The sequence below is a fragment of the Tyto alba genome, unplaced genomic scaffold (genome assembly GCF_018691265.1).
Source record: "Tyto alba isolate M040663 unplaced genomic scaffold, T.alba_DEE_v4.0 Super-Scaffold_5, whole genome shotgun sequence".
In the NCBI taxonomy this organism is placed as follows: Eukaryota; Metazoa; Chordata; class Aves; order Strigiformes; family Tytonidae; genus Tyto; species Tyto alba.
Window position 1 is genome coordinate 16,222,333 of NW_024881326.1, and position 24,234 is coordinate 16,246,566.

Sequence of the window (24,234 nt, forward strand, 5' to 3'; positions counted from 1 at the left end):
GCTCCTCTAGATAATGAAGACATGTACGGCCCCATAGGTGACTGGCTGTGAGGACAAGCTCTGCATAAGCATGTTTATCCCAAGGCCATAATACTTGAAGAAGATTGTCGTAGTGATGAAACTCAGTGGCTTTCAGGATGAGCTTCCATAGACAGGTTTGGAGGTGTGCTTTCTTGGAAGTTTTCTTGAACCCAATTGCAAGTGATATCTAAGAAACAGTAAGCTTTCTTTATCAGTGAAATAGAGTGGAGGAACTAAAACATTCCTGTAACACTGAGGCTTTGAAAAGCTTTACCTATTGCTGCTTGTCAGAAAATGTCTGTGCTTGCTGAACGATACAGGGCAATGAATTCCCTGCAGATAAGTGAGGCCTTCCTGGAGCCAACGACTGATAATTCTGGAGGAAAAGGTTGATGTGCTGTTTTCTTTTTTGAGATACAGCTCCTTGAACATTAGCCAGAAAGTGATAAGCTATTTGGTTCGATTGTATTGTTGTATTCTACTGTATTCTCTTTTATTTCTTCCTAATGGTGATGGCTTTTGTGGGCCCTCTCAATTATCCTAAGAACCCAGTCTTTGTGTATGAAGCTTGGAAGCAAGATGCACATATATCTATTTCTTCAGCAAACAGGGGTTTTCTGGAGAGTGAATATCAGTGGATGTGGATAGTTTCTGCTTTTAACCCACCACTGGGCAGGATTTCATATGAAGAATTTTAGGATGCTTTAGTGAGCCACAGTTTCAGTGAAGTGTGAAAGTGAATTTGTTTCTCCCCTGCAAACTATTTTAAGGTCTCATTTTATGTAGATTCTTAAGCATTTACCTATTGAATACATGTGAGTACTTTAACTGTCTTTTTAAAAAGTATTCTTATTCATTTAAATATGAGTGTAAATACTTTATAGTAAATGTATAAGATTCACACATAAATGTTGATTCATCAGCTAATATTTACATATTTGGATCGACGGACACCCAACTCTGAGAAATACGAAGTAGCCCTAGCTGTAGTTTTAAAACTAATAAAGGAAATATAACTTTGGACAACTTATGAAAATGAAATTCTCTGTGCTTTTCTTGATAACTGAGGCATCTTTCAGAGGAATTTCTGGTTCAGATTTTTGATGCTTATCTTACACATGATGAAATTAACTGATGTTTATATAACATCATAAACTAATGTAAACTATTTTAAAGGTCAAGCAAATTTAGGTATTATATAGACTTCTTTTTTAAAAAGTTCTTATTTAAGCTCTGTTTTGTTTAAAAGCTTTTTGAGTGGGTAATTCTCAAGGGTATATTTTAAATGGATTCATGACAATTAGATGCTGCTAAGTGGTTATGAATGGAGCATATATATACTTGTAAGTTTATATTTCAACAGTTAAACATATCACACAATCTGCTTCCTCAGTATATTTTGGCTGTTATCTTATTTGAAGTCAAAGAACTGCTGTTCCTTTTTCCAGAGCATAAAGTATTTTTTTTTTTCCATTAAGACAGAATTCCTTACAAATATTTCTAACTTTTGCTGGAACAAATTTCATATAGAAAATCAAGATTCATATCTATTAAAAAAAAACCTTCCTAACACCAATTAAAATACCTCTGGGTAAACACAGTGTAATCATAAACAACCTCTCTAGATTCTTGCCATATCTAGTATCAAAACTAAGTGCCGCAAAAGATAAACTAATGACAAAATGCAAATAGTATGGCTAAACTGCTTAGAATTGAGAGTTTTCACATGTCTGTCACCTTTCAGATCCTTTACAAATTTATAGTCTCAGAGTGCAGAGGTCTAAATCTTCAAAGCTTGAAAAACAGAGGTGCAGCATGAACTAATCTTCATTTTTTCCCCTATCTTCTTACAGCAGCACTAATGGAAATGTATTTTGTTTAATGACTCTGAAATCCTGTTTGTAATTAGATGTGGGAATTGGTCTTACTTTGTAACAGATGATACTGGAATAATAATATGAGAGATGCTACGCTGAGACCACTATCCTCCTAAATCTATATCATTTTTCATTTTATTGACAGGAAATGTGTTCCTGGAACAAAGAGATTGATTTTAAAGAGTAGAAAAATAATGTCTAGTACAAACTCAAATGAAAATATTTTAGCATTATTTTAAGTGTATCACAGGAGTACATTAACCTTCTAACTTTATTTTTTATTTTAGTAAACAGTCTTCTTATAATTGTTGCTTTGTCAGTGATATGATCTTTGAATTAATGCACCAAAAGGTAGAGAACTTTAATTAATGATAGGGTGCATACAATTAAAATGCATATCATATTTCAGAAGGATTATTCAAAATAATTAATTTTGTCTGTTAAAACACTTTTACCATCATAAATGAAGTAATTAGGAGCGGGCACAAAACATGTGAGTGCAGGCTGAGCTCACACAGCCCCTTTAGAGTATTAGTCGTCTTCACTAGGTCTTGATGTCATAAATCATTTTGGCTACTGTAGAGCCAAAGCTACATTTTTCCTTGGTTATAATTTTCACGTGTGTTAGTAGCAGCAGATATTCGTGGTCAATATCAGCCTGCCAGAGGCAAGCAGGTTGCTCGAAAAGGGTTCCTCATTAAGACAAGGCCTCCTGTTTCTCTGCAAGGCACAGGAGCTGCCATAACACCATAGGGAGAGATACTTATCAGAAATGTGCCAAATTTAGGACTTTCAGTATAAATTTTTATTAAGACCAATACAGATTAGATGCACAGCACTTTAAAAGGAAAAGCTATTCCAGTTTAGACATTTTAGTAGGCTTCTATGACTGCTAAAGGACATGGTGTGAAGAGTGCTGTCCTGCCCTTTGGGAAGCAGAGGTGCTCTCTCTGCAGGCAGGCGTAAGGTGAGAAGGCATCTCCAGGCATCTCTGCCTTTCTGGTCTTGATGCATAGTGGGAAAGGGAAGGAAAAAGAAACGCGTGGGTCAGATCTACCTCTCTAAAATGCATTTTGTATTTTATGTTAAACCAGTGTTGGATAAAAGCAAAAGGAGTCCTGAGAGCAGGAACCATCAACTGGTGATCAGATGAACTCTGACAATTAGTGGTGCCAAAAGTGCCAAGAAGTACACTTAGTGTTTTGCAGATTTTCCACAGTGCTACCAAAGAACTAGAATAGTGACGTACCATGTGTCAAATACATCTTTGTTCTTTCCTTTTGAGGTCCTTGTATGTACTCTGTTTCAACAAAGTCTTACCTGCCTATCATTTTGCACGAAGTAACGTATTTGTTTAAACACTATGGTGTATTAGCATGCTTAATCAATGTGTTTGAATTTCCCACTTCAGTAGGAATGCAGTACATAAATAATTCCGGTATGTTAGGAAAAGCAAATTTTAGTGATAGTTGCCTCTGTTAATACTAGGGAGGCAACTTCAATCTCACATTAATGATATTTTAACAGTAAAAAGTACTTTAATATTTTAATTACATGGTAAAGTCTGGAACATTCTTGTTAAGTCATATATAAGTTAGGATGAAAACTGGCATGTTACCTTTGATGCGAGCAACATGCTGAGAGTCCCCCAAAGGATGTCATTGATAGTGATACAGCTGCCAACAGCAGGAGTCTCATGAATTACAATTTTAATCAAGATTTTTTAAAAAAGTCCCCTAACGTACAGTTAATTTATGTTTGAGGTAAGAAATGTTTGTGGTGTGATCATTTGGAATATTTTCTCACTCAAAAGAGTAGCATTAATCAAAAAAACCCGACATTGTAATAATGTGGGGTTTTAGTTAAGGATTCAGTACTAGATTTTTGCAGAGTGCCCTGAACTGACATTTTTGCAGCTGAGATTCGATAGCAGTTTTACTTGCAACAGTTGGTGCTGTTTAAATGTCTAGATGATTTGTGAATTTGATGAGACAGGAGTCACAGTGGTCTCAAGTAATTCTGCCTTTACTTGCACCCACAAAGTTAAGAGGCGTCCCTTAATTCTGGAGTAGGGACTATATGGGTAAACAGAACATACACAGATCAGAACCTTATTACTTCTTATAGAATACCTTGTCTATCTTGAATAGTTATATTCAAGTTTTGTTTTTCTTTATTAAAGTTTTGATCCATAAGAAAATTAGGATTATGTGTTTATTTCTGTGATTTTAAAAGTAAGCATCTGACAGTTTTGCATAATAGGTTATGCTTTCTGCTCCATATTCTGTGTAAAAAAAGCTGGAATCCAAAGCTGTGAGTGACATTTTGGTAGAATTTTAGCAAGTACAGTCATTACCAAATTAAAAATAGATACAGGTGGGTAGTCTATGTTTTTAGCTCCTTTAAAAAAAAATAACCACCCCTAACTGTGTACAAGAGCAGCAGTTTATCAGATCATTCTAGTTACAATTATGAAAAAACAGCAATGTTGTTTCAGACCGAGAGTAAATGTGTTAGAGTGTGTTAGAAATCTGTAATTTCCATGCTGTCACATCTTTTTCTCAAATAAAATTCTTAATTTCTTAGAAGCTTAATTTAAATTAATAAGATCACTGAAGAATATTAGAACCTGGTCCATTTAGTCATGGAGAAGAAAATCTTGTTGGCACCATATAATTGAAGCTACTAATTTGTCCATAATCTAAGGGGAAAATGCATGGATTTTTAGTACATGTTTTCAGATGCCATGTGTCGATTATCTTGGAAATGTAACCAGTATTATTTTATCTGGTAAGTAACTACTGTGTGTTTTAGGATGGCCAGTTTATGTGTTAGTTTTTGCAGGTATATTTTCCAGCTTGGGAGACAGAGAAAGCATGCACTTCATGGTTTTAGAATAGCAGTATCTTCTCAAACTGTGATGTTTTCTTGAAGAGAAGAGTAGGTAAGGCTTTACCTGAACCATTCTTGTGGCTGAAGAAGAGCCCATAATGTAGGTAATGATCCTCTCTTGTGGATAAACACTCTAGGCTCTGCCCTGTTGTATTATGTTGCAGTGTACAGACCTAGGTCAGGCAGTAGATGTAGTTTAGTGGTGGCAGGGTGAGTTCAGGACAGGCCATTTCGCCTGCAGTTTGCCACTGACTCTGGATCTGGTCTCTGTTTTGCGGTTTGTAGTGTTTAGGATCATAGGAAAACAGCACTTTCAGACCTGTCTTATCCCCACTCTCAGTGAAGCAAGAACTTTACCAGTGTCATGTCTGACTGATAGTTGTCCACCTTAATTTTAGAAATTTTATAGGCTTACTAATCATGGCCATTTTCCCTAATGTTTAACCTCAGTCTTCCTTGTTACAGCCTTTCCTTCCTGTTTCTTGTTCTCTACACCGTGGGTATGGAGAACGATTTATTCCCTTTTATTACTGAACATGTCTTTTATCTAGTGAAGACTATTAGTGAGTCTCCTATCTGTCTTCCCTTCCCTACATTAAACAAGCTTGCTCTTTTGAACGTGCCTCATACTGATGATTTTCTAGGTCCCTGGTCAGTTCTCACTGCACTCCTCTGGCCTCTCTCCAGGTGATTCACATCCTGCTGGTTCCCAAACCAACGCAGTGCTTCGGTTAAGGCCATACCAGTGCTCAGTACAGCAATGTAGAACAGGATACGGAGACCGAATTCCTCCCAGTTGTACATACAGCTATCTTGTATAAACGTGTGAAAGTCTGACTCTCCTGACATTTCCGGGAAGCAGGATACTGCTGAGCTGTGTTCACCTGCAGTCTACTATAGCCGCTAGATCTTTTTTCTTTCTTCATTTTTTTTTTTTTTTCCCACAGAAGAGCTCTACAGGCAGTCAAATCCCATTCTGAATTTGTGAACATGACTATTCCAGCCTTTCATATGTCCCGACCAAATTTTCACATGATATCACTTTTAAATGTCCACAAAGGTTTAGATAAATTCTAATACAGATTCAGAGTTTTGGTGAGATTGGTTAATTCTGCTGTGTTTGCTTATGATATAGACTCTAACATGCTAACATCTGCCCTTGAATGTGAAGCGTTTTGTTTGGTTGAGCTTGGCCATTTTATAGTTCATTCTATCTTTAAAGGTTGACTGGAGGTACGTTCTGAAAGTAAAGTAAAATTGATAGTTGAAACTGAAAATCAACGTTTCCTGTTTAGATCATGTGCATTTTCTAAGCTGTACAGAGCCATCTGCAATTAATGCTCTTTGTTGTATATCTTCTGTATTTACAGTATATTTGCCAATAAAACCTTTTTTGACATTTAATCAGTAGCAGAGTTGTTCCGCTCTCATTATATATTCATGAACTTTATCACCAAGACAAGACATAAATGTTGAGCTTGCCTTTAAGATTAGACATGCATTGATATTTAAAACCTAGAAAATTGGGGGGGGTTGTGTCCGTTCTACATTTGTACAGTGTAAAAATGAGGACAGTTTCTTCTTTTTAATAAGATGCTTAGGCTCCTGTGGAGACAAGTGAAACTTTGGAACTAGTAAAACTTCCAGCATACATGTATAAGAGCTGGATATTCATTTACTAGTGTCATGGGACAGGAGAGGCTGCATTTTTCCCTTTTCCTATAAAGCATATAATATTAGTTAAATTGTGGTTTGCTTTCTCGTATTTCAGGTGGAAATTGGAAAGGTGGGAGGAAGAAGTGTCGTGCAAGTTCCTGTGGCTCCTATGGATCTGTTTTGTGATTGATGGTCTATAAGAATTTGATGTAAGGGAGATTTTGGCATTTCATCCTGGAGAAATACTCCCCCACATCTGCAGTACCTGTTGTCTTTTTCTTGATTCTGATGAAGTGGGTATTTTTTGGAAGTTGAATCCAACTTTATTTCCTTTCTCTGTAAAACCCTAGATCCAAGGAAGGAAGTCCTTTAGAAAACACTAGAATAGCTAGCATGAGTAAGATTTTTAATTTCATTTTTTATGAATACCAAAAATATCTGAGTATATACTGTATTTGAAACAACATTTCTGTGTTAATGAGAGTTTGAACTTCAGTAGCAGACTATTATCTAAACATAAGGACATTTGTATGAAACTTGTAGGTATCTTATTTTAGGAGGATAATCTCTAATGAGCCTCTCTGAATTCAAACTCAGTGATTCTGTCTGTAGAAGAAAAATTTACGTTGTCTTATTGCTAGCAACTGATACTCATTTTCTATGCAACTAAATAAGAGCTCTTCTTTCTCTGAAACTGCCTTGAATAATTACAGCCCAAACCCTGCCCATGTACTATGTAAATGGAAATCCAAATCATCAGATAGCAGTGAATCTTCAGTTTGGATTAAAAAGAAGTATTTTATTTATTAGGTGCAGTTATGGCATTGAAATAAATGGTTGGTGCAGTTATACAACACCTCACCTTCAAAATTTAATCATCTGCAAATGTCATTTATTTTTCATAAGCTCCTTCCCTTTTAATATGATTCATTAAATATCCTTTTTTTTTTTTTTTTTCTCCCTTGCTGTTTGTTCGTCCATTCTGGATGTAGACTCCAGGCATTTATTCTCCCTCTGTCTTAATGTATGGTGTGGTTGACGTAAAAATATTTTAAAACAATGTTCATATTATTTAAATAATTAAAAATTTTAAAGTTTGAAATTGCAGATCTATTCTGATGTAACACACTTCTTACAGATTTGTCCTGGAATTTTCATTGAGGCTGATTTCTTTATTTTTCAAGAGAATTTGTATTCTCTGTATCCTCCCATTTAGAACACATGTAATTTAGAAAATTACCCTGTAGATAGGAGCTCCTCCAACATGCAGGAGAAGTTTTTGCAACTGGTGGAAAGCCTTACTTTCCTGCTCCTCAGCAGGGAGGGATACTGATAGGAAAAGATACCTTGGCAGAAAGTGTGTGTGGCTTTATTCCCCTGTGGTTGGTTGTAGCTGTCGAACGGCTCTGATTCCCAGCAGTTTGGGAATAAGGCAATTTCCCTTCATCCCGCTGTGGAGCGTATCCTTTGCACAGTCATCAAGAACTGAGGCTCTGTAGTTTTACATGGCTTTTTCTGATTTGGTGTGTGAGTCGGTAAAGAGGGAACTTAGGAATTATGGTATTCAAGATGAGTGATTTTTTTAAGGGTTACTGATAGCTGACAATCTTTGCAGATGTTAGTAACTCCTCTCCTTTGTATGTTTGCGGTTTAATGTGGTCTGAATTCAGGGTTTGAATTTGAAATTTGAAGTATTTGTGTGGCAGCACATGAGGTATGTGACAGTAGCATGGTCTAGATAGACAGTTGCCTCTCAGCTCCACCATTTTTAGTTATCTTAATTGTATACATGCAATAACTTCTAATTCAATTAAGTCTAACAATATTCCACATTAGCCTGTCTGTTAAAATCTGTGCAGTATACTATAAAAAAGTCATTAGTTTGGTAATATCAATTTAACAAGTTTTATCTCATTAACCTTGACACTAGCAGTGCTGGAGAGAGGAACCTTTTGATAGTGTTGCTCTCAGCATATACCACGGAGCTCTGAAAAGCTGTTGAAATCCATGGCTATTATCCTCGATCATCAGTTATAGCTGTGTGTTAACCCCTCTACGCAAACATCCCATAGTAAGCCACAAATTACATCTTTTCAAGTCAACCTTATAGATTGGGGTAGTGTTTGTTCAGAAAAACATTTTTTCCATTAGGAACTTTCTGTGGGTTTCAGATGGTCCTTCAACAGCATTGCCAGCTATTTCCCATGTTCCTTTTTCAGTTACATACCATGCCAGCACAACTTACCTGAAGTGCAACCGACAAGCATTTCTGATAACATTTTAGTAAGCTGAGTAATATACTAATTGCAGAAATACTTCTTCAGTTACTTCGTTTTTTCCTTCCAGGTTCACTTTTGAGAAATCACAGTTATCTTTGTGATAATGTTGTTTTATCTTTAGAAATCTGATATAATACTGCTGTAGGTACCATTATAAAATAGGAAAATGTGCAATCCTTTAAAAGTAGAGTACAAATAAAGAAAAAACTCTACCATTCAAAAAGCTGTTATTTTATACTTACTCTTAGACTCAAATTGGATGTGTCTGAGTTTCAGAATTGAGAAGAGGTAGAGCAGAACTCATGTTTAGCCTCATAATACAGCTGTAATCACAGAGGCGTTTGAAAAACAGCAAGAATGGATTCTATAAAAACACAATGTATTTTCTTGGGAATGGCTCCACTTAATCCCTTGCAGTCACTGTGAGTCTGTCACATTTTATGATTTGGGGATGGGATTTGGATATAAAGAGAATTAGCACCCAGCTCTGAACAAGGGCTGTATGAAATGGCGGAAAAAAAAGAGGGATTTGTACAAAAGTTTTAATGTGGAAGCGGGAAAACAAAGCAAGATGAACATGGGAAACAGATTATTTCATTTTCAGCTCTTTGTCCTATTCATGCCAGTGTAAAATTTTTCATGTGTTTATTTCTGTTTTATCACCTACCTTTCCTTTGTTTTCTAGCTTGCTCAGTCAGAAATTGCATTTTACTACCTTTTAGATTATGGAAGTATTCTTGAAAGTGCCATCCTTTCCGTGTCCAGTAACCTATTGGAGTTAGGGAACAGTTTTGATATTTCTCCTTTTGCCTGTGCTTCAGTGGGTCACTGTCTGGATTTGGGTCTTCCCATTGCGTTGCAGTTTCTGCCCTTTCTGAAAATCCCCCGAGTTTCTCCCTCCTGCCTGCCCAGAGCATGTGGCACTCAGCCAGCAGTTGTTCTTCGTACGGCAGCTAGTGCCGGCGCGGTGGGCAAAGGACCCGGGGCACGCCGGGGTGTAAAGAGATCAGGCAAGTCTTGCAACGATTTTCTCAAATGCAAAATAAAAGGAAAGTGCTGGATTGGGCATTGTTGACTACAGCAATGCTGACACACATCAGGAGCACCCAGAGAGACGTGTATTTTGGCTTTGTTTGAGAGCACTCAACCCTGTGTGATCCCAGGAGATGGAGGCTGCCAGCACGAGTGTTGGTAAATGTGTACAGCTGTGGTGCAGGTGTGAGAAAGCAGGGCAGAGCTGGAGGGAGCCCCTGCTGTCTCTCCAGCCAGGACATGGGCATTTGTTCCCAGTGGAAAGCCAAAGCTCTGCTCAATGCAACTCATTTAATGTGTGCACCCTACACAGTCAATCACAAGATTAAAGATTAACTTGGAATACTTTCATACAGTGTCAAGCCAGAAGATGGGCAGCAAATAATTTTACTCCTTTACAGTGTTAATGAGAAGAGGATCTCAGTAAAACACCAGAGGTGTAACATATGCAATTTGAATATTGCAGACTAATAAGGAATCACTATTCGGAACTATATGTTCAAAACTTCTGTTGCATAAAGGAACAGCTACTTCAGCCAAATTTTCAGCTTCAATAAGACAAAACAAGGTAGATTTAAACTTAAATATAAACTTTTTTTTTTATTTATTTCTCCTGGCATGTTTGCTCAATAAAAGTGAACTATTTTTTGTCTTTTGTAGAAATCTAATCCAGAATGGAAAATTACATTAGATAAAGCTAAACTGAAATTTTAGTTGACCTCTAGGTAGTGGGGAAGTGTGCAGTGTTGAGATTGAGAAAAGTTTTGAATGTGCAAAAAATTGGGAGGGGACATTGTACTTTGCAGAAGTTCTGTGAGCTTGAAAAGGGATCATTTCAAGTGTTTTCAGGTTTGAGAATATGCCAAAGAACTGTACAATACAAAGCAATAACGTTGAAAATTCACATTACAAAATAAATCTATTAAATTGTTGCTCTTTTAAGACATTTAACATTTTTCTTCCAAAATTTATCAAAATACCTTCTGTGCATACAAGCTAGGGTTTGTCTTTATCTAAGGAGTGTTTTTCATGTAATCGGTAAAACAATATTTTTAAAATAGCTGAAGAAAATATGGATGCAGGAGGAAGTGCAGTTTTGTGAAGTCTTTCATCCAAGACCTAATTTAGGTAGAATCACCTGTATATGAAAGCAGAAAATTCACATGTGGTGGGTAGTTAGGCAAACATGTCTGTAAGCCAAAACTGCCTCTATAAATATTGGTTTTCTTTCTAAAAGGGATCTCACATTATGTGACATTTATGAAAAACTGTTAGAATCTTTTGCAAAACGTACAGTGGCATTTCTTCTGTCAAATATTTTTTTTTAATCTTTAAGTTAAACTATTTATGTGCACATCTTTATATGTATATGTATGAAAGTATCTCGGTATATTTGAAAGAAGAGCTACATATTAAACTGCAGATTTGTGTCTTCTAATTTGGAGGCTTGTAGTCTGACCATGTTCACTTTGGATTTAAACACCTTTCAGGGTATTCAAGCTTGATTACTTGGCCTTCCCTGACTAGTATAGCTTAGAAATAAGGCTTGTATCTGGGCAGCTGTCTTCGGATAATATTTATGACTAAATATCTGTCACTTCTGAGATCTTTCAAGGAGTAAAATTTGTATTGTAGACATTTCATGTAAGGTTTTTTGACCGGTATTTTGAAAAGCTAGTACAATTTAAAAAATGGAGGTCCAACTTCAAAATGTGGGGCCAGACTTTAAAGAATCCATATTTCAGGGGAATCATGCTCTGGAGTTGTTTGACCAATTACATGGATAGAGTGTATTTTCAGAATCAGACACCAGATAGAGGTATCAGAGGTGTCTGGAGCTGTGGAACAATCAAGGCGCTCTGTGGCACTGAGGGAGGCAGAAGCCTTCATTCTTTTGGTCAAAACCAGCACCAGTGCTATATACCATTGCCAAATCAAGAGCTGTGTTTTGAAGAAACAGATACTGTGACATAGGTGTGCTGTTACAAAGTGCATTGCTCTTTAAAAATCTTGACAGTGAGTATGACTTTTTTAAAAAAAAAAAATAAATAAACACTGCCTAGGACCTCAGAAGTGAAAATCATATCTTCAAGCTTCCCAAACTAAAGAGCTTTGGGAAGAGTGTATTTGTCATTATGTTTAATTTGCACATACCTCACCAAAGAAAAGGCCAGGGGAGCTAGGCCGAGAACACAGCTGTACAGGCAGCTCAACTAATTGCCTCTCCATCCTCAACCTCATTTATCTTCATTTCTTCCCAATTATACCAAATTATCAATAGTCTCTGTTGCATCAGAGTCTTAATCCCCTTTATTCAGGCAGCATTAGATAGTGGCAGATGAATTCTTGGAGGGAGTCAGGGTAAACAGCCATGAAATGCCACCTCTGGCAGATGGCATTGCTCACAAGAAATGTGACAAAACATTTGGAATTTGTTACTAGGCATTGGTATGAGAAGGCAAGCTGTCAATATTTTTTTAAATGATAATCAAGGTGGTGCATACTTATACCACAAGCAGAAATGAATCCTGTCCAAAACCTCAAGCTGAGTTAAGTTCAGCTTGGCACTGTGCTCTTGTATTTTGTTGCTGAAGCCTCTCACTTTTTCTTACTAAGAAATATTTTTACTTTATCTGGTATTAATACCAACATTTTAATAATGTTTGTTCTGATGACAGATGTTATTTATGGTTTTGTATACCTCAGAAGGAAATACTAATTTAAAATGTAGAATATCCTTTACACAATAACAAATTTAGGGTGTATTTTCTTGTATAGTTTCTTTGGCGTTATTTCTTTTTTTTAGGGTTTTGATCCTGCTCCTTAGAGAAGCTAATGCAAAGCTCCTAGTGATATTCATTAAGGAGATTTGCACTGCAGATTAGATGAGAGCACCTAATGGCTAGGTTTGCTGAATGAGAAAAATATTCTGAAAATCAAAGACTGATTGAATGTGTGAGATGTCCAAGTGCTGTGGTAGGTATATATTCAGCTATTACTGTGAGCAAAAATGAAGGGGATTTGTAAAGGAAATACCAAATTGGCTGCTAATGTAGTTCAAGATTTTTTGCGTGTTATTTTTAGACTGACATTAAATGAAACAGGGTAGATTTCACTGCTGACCTTTTATGTGAATTAGGTTTACTCACAGGCTCTCCTGGTTTTGGCAGCATTCTAAATTTTTTGGAAGTCAGTAATAACTTAGTGCAAGGAATCAAATGCCAGATATAAAAAATGGTGCATCTTCAGAATTAATATATACCTTGCCAGTGTTCCCCATACTGACACAACTTGTTGGAACTGCGCAAGTGCTAGTGTCTGGGCTTACTGGTCCTTCATGGAAACTGGGACTTATGACAGTAAATCTCCTTGGAGAGCTTCTGCAGTCATTCAGCTTCAATATAAAAGGATGTCAGGCATCCTTTTTGCAACCTATCATTCTCTAGTAAAATCTCCAATGTCATTGAGTTCTATGTAGATGCTTCAAGCTGGCAGCAGTTTGGAAGATTTTCCAAATGCATATTTACAAAGTGCCAGAGGCTGTATTTAATTCTTGCAAGCCACACCTTATATTACACAGACTACTTTTAGTATTATGAATTTGTAAAAAGTTTATAAATACATAATTCATTTATATAGCTACAGATTAACTCAGAAGATTACAGTCTGTCAGGACATTCTCAAAGCTCCTCAAAATCAAACTAAACTATCTGGCTAATTACAGTAAAAATATAGAGTACATTTAGCTCAGTGGTCGTTTCAGTAAGTTGTTAAATATGGGAAAAGATTAAGTAATTTAAAAAAAAAAAAAAAAACAAACAAGCAAATAAACAAAACCAACAAAACCCACTTGGTTTGTGGTGAGTGAAGGTGTCAATGATTGTCATCACTAGATTATGAATCCTAGTTCCTTGCTTGCCTGCTGCAGTTGTTGAGTTTAGAAGGATGTATGTTTTATTGTTTCTGGCAGCCAGCCCTACAACTGTGTTCAAGATCTGAAAGTTAAGCTGTTTTATTTCTGGCTGGTGCATCATCAACAGTAATAAAAATTTGACAGACCAAAATTTTGACCTTATTTCTATCTGTAAAATGCATGTGTTTCTGAAGACAGGCTTTGGTCCTGCAGTACAAAACAGTTAATTTTTTTTGTTGATGGTGCTAAATGATGAGATACCTTATTCTAGTACAGTATTCTTATCTTTGTGTAGAAAAATATATAGTGATAAAGTCACACACTTATTACCAAAAATGTTAGCAATAACCATTCAGAGTGTAGAAGGGAACAGATCAGTTGTACAAGAACAAACCATAATCCTGTGGTTACTTTTCAAAATAGTATTGAACATTTAAGGGTTGTCTTCTCTTTTGAGTTCACCAGTATCATGTCTGTTGAAATAATGCCCTGTGCAGATTTTTATAAGTCCTCTTCTGGCAAAAGCACATTCTGTAAGCTGTCAGGAATAGGGGTCTCCATGACCCAACTTTCCAATAAGAATGCCCACTTGCTCAAACTTGCTGAGGTTCATAGAACAGTACCTTGAGTGACAGAGAATAGAGGTCATTTATGATCTTTTAGGAAAGAGATTGCATAAGCTTTTGACATTGACATAGATTTAAAAGAAAGTTTAAATTCCCTAGTTGTGAGAATAATACTACACATTGTATATAAGAAACTGAATTAGGGATTTATTACTTACTATTTCATCCAGTATACGATCTAGAAGACATCAGATGAAGACGGTAAATGCCAAGTTAACCCCCCAAAGCACACCTGCAAATAACATGAGGTAGCTTTTCATCAGTGCACAGGCAAGCTGTGGAACTCCTTGCTACATGATACTGTAGATACAAAAAATTTAGTTCCATTTAATTTAATGGGAGAAACATCTATTAAAGGTTATTAAAATCAAGGAATATAGCTCTGTTTCAGGAAGTTCCTAATACATAAATTGTTGAAGAGTATTTTGGGAAATCATCATTCTAGTATTTCTCTGTATTTAAACTCGAGTAAGTATTGCTTTTGGCCCTTGTTGGAGACAAGGTATTGTGCTAGATGGACTGTAGCTGTTTGTATGAAGTCATTCTCGGAGCCATTATTCCTTTAGTTATATTGCCACTCCATCCTGAAATATCATGACTAATTTCCATTTACAAAGCCATAAATATCTAACTATTGATAGGAAGATTACAAGCTTCCTTTCCTCCACTCCCCCCCCCTCCCCACCCCCAATTATCATGTAGTTAACTATCAGGTAACAGAGGAGCAAAGACTTCATTTATTAATTATCAGAACTTTTCTCTAGTGTGTCACATTCTTTCCTAGCCAAGCAACTTGCTTTGATTAATATTTATGCATGATTAAAGCAGCAAAAGAAAAGAGGAGAATGGGTACACTTAGCTAACTTTGGTAAGTCCTTTTGAATATTAGTATATTTTTATGAAAATTATAATAGTATTTAACTTTCTATAAATATGCTGTTTCATCTTGCTAAATCTAACTTTAATGGCGTGCTTTGACGGTATAAGTTGAATCAGCTGACTTACTGAGGTATGGTTGGTATCTTGAGTTAAATGAAGATACTGCTGCTTTGGGCAGTTTGTGTTTTTATCAGACTAGTCCCTTACATGATACTGCATTTTCTTTCCTCTTCCTGCAGCTCTTCATTTGTGTTGCAAGATTTTTCCCATTTTTTAGCATTAGTTGCTTGAGGAAAAGGCCATCCATACTTCAGCCATTGTCTCCAGAAGACTTTTCACCAAAAGTTTTTGTTGCTGCAGCCAGTAGTTCTTCTACACCGGTCTTAGAAAGTAGGAGAAAACACCCTCTGTGTTTTAGTAGCCATCAGCATTTGCATGTGTGTAATTTGAAGGGATGAATGACCCAGTCTGTTAGAGAGAGAAAGAACAGGTTTTACACTGTTACGAGTCTTTGACACTGAGCACCTGATTTTTAACTGTGAGATCTTGTTTTGACTGGAAAGGCCATTGTAGGATGATGGTCTTGCTTTCCAAGGTAAATGACAATAAGAAGACTTTTCTGGTATTGTGCTTTAGGATTGCAGTCCTCAATCATAATTTGGGAACTTTAAAACACATTGTATTTTCTACCTTCTTACTTATTTTTCTCTGTTCATTTTAAAGGGAAGGAATTGATGTTTTGGGAGGGATGGTTAGGTTCCTAAATAAATATTACATCTCTGCTTTTATCTTCTAAAAAAAGTATCTTCCTGGGATTAATTGTTCCTAATTAAATTGGCATCAAATATTCTGACATATTCCCAGTTATCGTCAATATCCCATTTCTGTGAAATAAACTTTGATTTTGCTGTCATTAAGACCTCTCAAAAAGTTTAGAAATTATATTCAGATTTCAAATGCCTTCTTATTGTATAATTATCAACAGATTACTTCACCTAAGTTGTGACAGACATATTTTTTAAGTATGACTGACTGATGGACAGATTGGGAATTGCTGAATTAATGGGCACATTTCAAAGCTTTGGCAGGGCTAAGCAGTAATTACATCTGCTGAACCACTTGATAAGTTTTTGGAAGTAGCCCAGTAAAGCCATCACTGGATTTCTTGAGTTTTAATATCTTACCCTACACACTGTCATGGCTTTCTTGTAGGGCACAATCCAGAAGTTGATATAACTGAATACACACAGCTAAGCAAATCAATGCATTAAAGCTTTAAATGCATTGCAAATCTTCCCTTTAGATTTTCAGATGGATGTCATGCGTTTGGGGGCTGATTAAAAATATCTCATTCCCATTTTAAAGTAAGAAAGTTTATTTGGAGTTAATAAGAGACCACAGGAAGTGTCCATGTTTGTGTGGTCTCCATAAATAACATAATTTACTGCCAATATGAGGAATAGAATTTGGGGTCATAATCCTGACCCAGAACAGTTTTATGTTTCTTGGACAGGAAAGTGACAGTTTACCAGGAATATAACCTGGATGATATCTTCCTATTCTTACTGAGTGAGAATCTCAATTTATTAAAAATGGCAAAAGTTGTTTTCTACCTGATGTTCTCTTCCTGGGTCATTCAGATGCTGATACCATGAAAAGACTTGACAGAAAGTTGTAGACTGGAGTGTTTGCAGCAGAGGACATTCTGTGTAGGCCAAAAAAGTTACTGTTTTCCCAGTATCAAGGTAAAATTAGGATATTGGTAAAAGCAAATATTCTGGGACACCTGAAGACACTGGGGCTAGGAATGCTGGCAAATGGGCCCATGTTGTTTTAAGAGTCCTGGGGTTCTAGATAAACCAACACAATTCAAAGGCCTTATATGTGCTGGACACTTACAAAAAGTTAGAGGTGATAAGTACATTGAAATTATCAGTGCTGAAATAGCAATGCATTGAATACTTTTTTTTTTTTGCAGCTGATGTTATGCTTAATATGCCCAACAGCATGAAGAATGTGTTTAAAAATAATTTTAGAATAAAATTGGACAGTGAAGATGGTATTGCTTTTAACAATTTGAGTTCAATTTTTCAGAAATGTATCACAACAAAAAATAAAATGACAGACATAGATTGAAACAGTGTGGTTGTTCAATTCAAAGGTACCTCTGACAGAGTGGATTTCATTTAGCTAGACCAGACAGTCTTAAGGCTGATAAAATGAATTTGAAACCAAATGAAAAGAAACTATCACAAAATTGAACTTTGATTACTTTCTGGAGATCTTTCAGTACCTAAAAACAAGACACTAATTTAATTGTCACAAATATATCTTCACCAAAAAAAGTTTTTTGGATTTTGTTTTGAAGAACACAAATATGCAGAGAGGTTTACTGCTAGATAACATGTCGCTTTAAAAGTCATCTTACAAAATTACTAAAATAAAGATGTGTGAGCAGCAGCATTTTCAGAAAAACTAAGCTGAGTTTATCACTTGTGTTTCATTCAACTAAACAAAATGAAATTAAACAGAGGCACATTGCTTACAAATATATACATGATTGTAAATAACCTTGCAGTGGGTCTGTGACTACAGTATATATCACCAACAGCATGTGTATGTATTGCTTATGCTGATATGCCCTATTTGTTTGTGTTACCTGTGATTTAACTCCCTGTGAAACGGAACTCATCCAAATTCACTGTTCATAGGGACTTGGGAACAGAGACATACAGAATTTGGCCACTGGGCTGTAAAATGGCATTAAGGGAATGCTTACCTCTCACCGCATTCTAATTTAGAAATGAATGGACTGGGGTTTGTTACATTAGTTTTGCTTTTGCTTAGTTGAACATCAGTGTAATTCATGCACTGATAAATAAGTTCTCTCAGCCTGTTAGGACTGGTAAATACCAGACTTTAAGTATATTGTAAATAACTCTTTCTCTTACTAAATCTATGTAGTGTCTGTTTATCTGTGCCCTTTGCAACACGCATTACGTTTCTATGGAGGTGACTGTACAATGCAGACAATCAGGCCTTTTTTTTTCATCCATATTGTGCATTTAGCTGCAAATCTGGAAGCAGAACTGTATACCACACATTTGCTTTGTGGCCTGAACTGGATGGTTGAAGCAGGTCAGACCTTTTTTAGCTGCTACTGCAGGACAACCAGTGTATTCTGCAGTCTTTTAGGATGGCTGGCCAACTCGTACCTCTGCCTTTTTCTTCCCACATTGGTGTGGCTGGAAACCACAGTCTCGGTGCTTGCTTCTGACAAGCATCAGCAGCTCTGGAAGATGGAGGTTCTTGTCTCTCTTGCCCTTTTTTAATGCTGAGTACAATCTGTTCTGGGACAAGATCGACTAGAATGCAAACAAGATAAGGAAAAATTACCTTTTTGTCCTTTAGTTTTATCTGTTGGAGAGAAGGTCATATGGGTAGTGGGTTATAGTGTTAAACATAAAGCTTTTTGTAAAGTGTGTAAGTGATGTATTGGCATTTTGACAAATCAACAGACTTCTGAGTGCTCTAGTAATATTCCTGTGACACTTATGATTCAAGTTACTAATACTTTAAAATGAAATACTCTTTCTCATTTAAAATAAATAAAAAGCTATATTTCCCTTCATATACAGGAGGAGAAGTAAGTTCCACTGCTGGTTTTTGTTGTTTCGTTTTCCATAGTGTTGTATGTTTGCTTTTTTCATATTTTTTTTCCCCTTATGTTTCATACATGCCTAAAAGAAATGACTTGAAGTCGATCTCTTTGTACACAGTAATATGGATCATTGTTTAATTTTAGACTCCTTATCTTCTATATTAAAAAGAGTGAGAGCCTTCCTTATCTTAGTGTGGACAAAATTATTTTTTCCTAATACAAATTTCTTCAAAGATCAAACTTCTTGAATATAATAAGAGAAAAAAAAAATTGACTCCCATAAATTTATTTCTTTGTGGTTTATTGCATGATTCATATCAGAAAGTTTTAATTTTTAGTTTCATCTATAAGCTTATCATACCAAAGACAGTATTTAGAATCAAAACATGACATCTTTGCCTTATTGGTGGCACCTATTTGGACAAAAACAGTGAACAGAAGTCTGAAAATTTGTGGCCAAACCTAAATTTGAACTATTAAGGAGGATTTACTTTTTATAGATATATTCACTTTGAATTGTTACAGTAACAAAGAATTTGGAAATAGTCATTGATATATATGTGTCAAATAGGTCCTTGCTGGTATAACATGCTGACAGTTGTGTTACTAATTAAGAAAATGTGTATGCTCAAGAATGAGTACTTTTTTTAAAAAGTTGCATGATAGCAAAAGATCTGAATATATGATCACATGTTTGCATTTTACATATTTGGTTGTGAATCAAATATATATATTTACGTATATTTACATGTATTTAATGTATATATTGTGAATCTAGTTCTGGCTTACTATATGTGAATTTTTCTTACTGTGTGGGAATAGATACTGCAGGGAAGTATGCAAGTTTTCTTTTAAAACTGTTATTTTTTAGCTGTGCAAAGGGACAGTGGGTAGGATGAATTCAAAGTGTCTATGGCATAGAGCACAGGAGTAGGACCCGTTAGACCCAACTTCTCTTCCAGTTTCACCATTAGTTTACCAGGTAACATGGTGGAAGTTGCTTCATAATTCTGTACCTCAACTTTCCCACTTGTAAATCAGAGATAATCATACTGCCCTTATAAATCACATCACAATTGAACAGTTCTAGGTAAAAAGAAGTTCTAATTCTTATTTTCTTTTTAAGAGACTTGCTACTACACAGTATACGCAGTCCAGATTAAATGATGCAGCTGTTATCTATGTGGTATACTGCAGACTACAGGATGCATTTCATTTAACGTGCACTTTTATTATACATCATACGCTCAGCAGTATTTTTTTCTTTCTTTCTCTAAGGAGAAGTGATATTGAACATAAGAATACAGGAATGGTGTGTAGAGATAAGTGTACTGCAATTTATTCTTGTGTTGCTGGCACTGAATACTGGAGCAGATTTACAAGTGGAATTTGCACAGAAAAAAGTTATTATTGTCCCCATCTGTAAGGAAAACTGGTCCAGTGATTTGGACTGTACAGCATAATTTAAATTCAGTTTCCTCTTCCATTGCAGGTTTCCTTATTTCCTTAAGCAAGTCACTTTTCTGCACAGTGTAATTCTCCATCTGTAAAATAGGAATAATTGTACTTTCCTGCAGAACGTGCAACAGTTGTAAAGCTGGGCACAGAAAGCTGCTAGGGCACTCTGAGACTACAGATTCAGGGCCACAGAAGTATGGTGGGTAGATGCACGAGGCTTTGGAAAGACAAGAGAAACTTCCAGAAACAAGTAAATGAGCTAAGACCATCTGTGCCTGGGGTTGGAAGTATTGGAGAAAAATAAATGAGTGAGGGAGACTTAGATGAAGAATGCAGTTTTTTCTTTTCATTCAGAAATCTCTGGCAAACTGTCTTGTGCACAGTTTTCAGAGTCACTGCCCTGATACATGACGTTACATGTATCATATCTATTTCTAAGCATAAAAATCATTCTAAGGTACATCACGTGGTTTTTGAGGAATAATAAAGTGTAAATGTTAAACTTAAATGAAAAATCACGTAGAGAAAAATAAAACCCATTTGGTAAAATCAAATGCTAAGCATTCCCTCAGAAAATCTTTTTTTAAATTACACATTTAATTTGAGAAATACTTTACCAAATAATACCACCTCTGTTTCACAGTAGTCAAAATGAACAACTTATATACTAAGTATCAGTCAAATGTTATTCGAAGAAGCTGATATACTGTATATTAAATAAGAAAGATGCTGACACAGCCTTAACTGCAGTCATTCTAATTACTGCTCTATGCCATGTTATATTATATCACATGGCATAATTTAGTGTATCTTTCTTTGTCAACGTATTACTCATCATTTTACAAATTACAAATCTTTTAGAGGAAGGTAATTCATACTTGGACATAGTGCTAAAATGATGGAGTGATTTCCTTTTTTTTCAATCATTGATCTTTCAAACTTTTTCATTTAGCAGTATTAATCATGTTTATTAGCTAAGTGTTGTCATAAAGAATGGAATTTTTCTGTTACTTTCATATTCAATTAAAATGGTTTTTTGCTTGCTGCTGCATCACAGTAATCTATTTACTTATTGAAATTCTTGTTCATAAATTCAAAACAAATTCAATACTGCAGTTACACGTTTTCATAACAGTCTACGGTCTAATTGAAAATATGGGTTGTACCTGAGAAAGGCGTGTACTTAAAATACCTTTTTATTCTAGAAAAGTTCAATCTAACTTTTTTAAGGCAGTTTGTTTTGTGGACCAGATGTATTTCAGAATTCACTAACACAGTCTACTTAACTGCTGGTTAGAAGGAACTTGTTATTCAAGTGTGTAAGTGTGACAATGAAGAAAACTACAATCTGTAAAACTGCTGCAGAACACCTTGTCTTCAGAGGACCAAACAGATATTCTGGAGCAAACAGATGAGTGCTTAGTTTGCTCTACTGTGGTTTTGTTGTAGACAGTAGTTACTGTGCATAATAGATATTTGGACTCTTTAAATTGAAATTCCTGAATACTGATGACTTCCAAGCCCAACCTAATGCCTGGCTTGTTTAACCTAGTAAAGTGGTTTTACCTGGGACATCCACAGGATCAAACCCAGCCCTGGAGGGAATGCTATTTATGCTCAAAGATAACATAGTAGCAGGATAAATAGTTGTAACCTGTTCAGGGATGAATTTAAGCTAGAATGCTAGTGTGCATTGGAGGGAGTGATTAGTGGAACCACTCTCCAGTAAGATTAACAGGGGCGAGAGACCGGATGAGCCCGAGGGTGGACACCAACTAGTCTGTGGCAGGGACTGGGTGGCCTAATTCCCTGTGATAGCAGGAGATTGTGATTCAGTGTCTCGGATGTTCCCTTTCTGCCTTATTTACTTGTGATTGATGCTTACTTGGACAATTCTGTCCTTGAACATTTACCTTTTACTATTTCCAGAAACTATTGTTACGAAGGTAAGTGATGCTGAACGTTTCTAATCATATTTTTTGCCTAATGCATATTTATTTATTTATTAAAAAAAAAAAAAATCAGGTGTAGGTTTTCTGGTGCTGTGTTTGTGCTAGGTTCTTAGCTATGGTAAAGAGTATTAGCTCATTGCTAACCAAGCAGAATGTCTTTAAAAGAGAAGCATATGCGATTTATGGTTTGTTTGTACCCTGTTTTGCAGGTGGGAGTGAATCCTCCTGGGATAAAGACAAGCTTCAGTCTCCCATTACAACGGGATCACAGCACAGCATTGGTCATCCCACCCTGTCAGGGCAGTCAAGCCTTGGAAGTGCGCACCCACTCAGTCCTCTCCAACAGAATCACCTGCTCACCAACAGTACGTACTCTGCTCTTACTGGGATAAAAACGTACATGGAGCCCTGCTTGGAGGCTGGGCTTGCCTTCCTTCCCCACCTCCTGGAGGTGGGGGAAATGGATGGGAGACACACGAGCAGTAGGAGGATCACTCCTCCCACTGCCTGCTGCACTTGTGTATTATGTCCAAGCCACACTCTGGGATACAGCCACCCACTTTGAATAGTCAATACTGCTGGGTTAGGAACTGTCAGTCCTTAATTGACATTTCCATGGCCTGGACTGAAGAGAAAAATGACCACAGAGTTGCTTAATAAATTTAGCTATGTGAGAAAAGTCTCTTCCAGGTGAAAATACTGACCACTAAATAAAAATATGAGAGCCAGGAATAAATGTAAAATGTCTAGTTAAAAATGAGAAGAAGCAATCCCTCTGCCTTGTTTTACCTTGTACCTGCCAGGTGTGGGCAAGGCCGTCCATTGAACCCAGCCAGCCAAAGCAGCTGGAATAAAATGACACAGATGAAGTTTGGATTTGGAACTTAAATCTCCCTTCAAATCCATCTCTTTTTCCTTCCCTTAGGAAGGAGGCAGGTAGAAAGCCAGCAGTTCCCTTTCTTTGCACCCAAAGAGGCAATGAAGGGACAGTTATTCCAAGAAAGATGTTCAGGATTAATATTTTAAAAATTAGTGATGAGTAAAGTTAATTCTAACATTTATTACGGATGAAGAATTAAAATCTCACTATTTCTGAGTTCTTGTTACTTGTTTAAGCTCTGTATCCTCAAAGTTTTGCAAGTTGATTTTTCGATGTTAGTTTTAATGGGTGAATTACATTTCTGGCTCCTTACAGAATTTTAGGAGCACATAGTTCCTTACTACCTACTTAAGGCCTCAGACTTGAACAAATCAAAGCTACTGAAATGACTCCTACAATATGGGTCTGCTTTGTTCATTGGAAGGTATGGACCTGAGCATTTTGGGTTAAGTGTCAGTAGTTAAGAATTACCAGATTGTAAGATTCAAATTCACTGTAGTTTATCCTTTCATTTTATATTCTTGCATAATTTGATACCTGTACATATATTTTACATACAGGGATATTGTGTTCTTAGCTGTTAAAGAAAACTTTAAAGATACTTTACAGTAAATTTTGTACTAGGCAAATGTCTATAGGCTATTAAAGGGTTTATTGAATGTCAGACATTATGTCCAATGATTTGCAAGTGTAGGATGTATTTTCTTCATAGTCCTCTGAAATGTTTGACGGATTGTGTCTTAAAACTGGTGATGTGCTGTTAAATTCTGTTTGTAGTTTGCATTTAGTTTGCATGTCAATTGGACTTTAAGTAGACATACAACTCAATGTGGCCAGATGGTGTCTGGGAGTTTTGGAACTCTATAGAGTATGAAGAAAGATTATTGGGCTGTTAAGGGAGATATGCAGGGGAACAAAGACTTACGGATGTAAGCACTGAAGGGAATTGTCAGTATGGTTTAAAGTGAAGGAAGATGTATGTGGGATTTGCTTAGTACCTATCGTAATTAATATTGGCATGGATCATCATATAAAATATAAAGTGAATCATAAGACAGCACAGTTGTTGATCATGATACAGTCAAGCTAAACAGAAATAGTGTGGGAG

General features: G+C 36.2%; 1 protein-coding gene across 7 annotated transcripts in view; it reads left to right on the forward strand.

Annotated features, from left to right (window-relative positions):
- Window positions 1-24,234, forward strand: part of DACH2 (dachshund family transcription factor 2) — a 311,886-nt gene that overhangs the window by 216,538 nt on the left and 71,114 nt on the right. For all 7 annotated transcript variants that reach the window (XM_042807358.1, XM_042807360.1, XM_042807363.1 and 4 more), the window contains one exon: window positions 22,456-22,611. In XM_042807358.1, coding sequence (XP_042663292.1) covers window positions 22,456-22,611 — 156 coding nt within the window. The remainder of the gene's footprint in view (window positions 1-22,455; window positions 22,612-24,234) is intronic.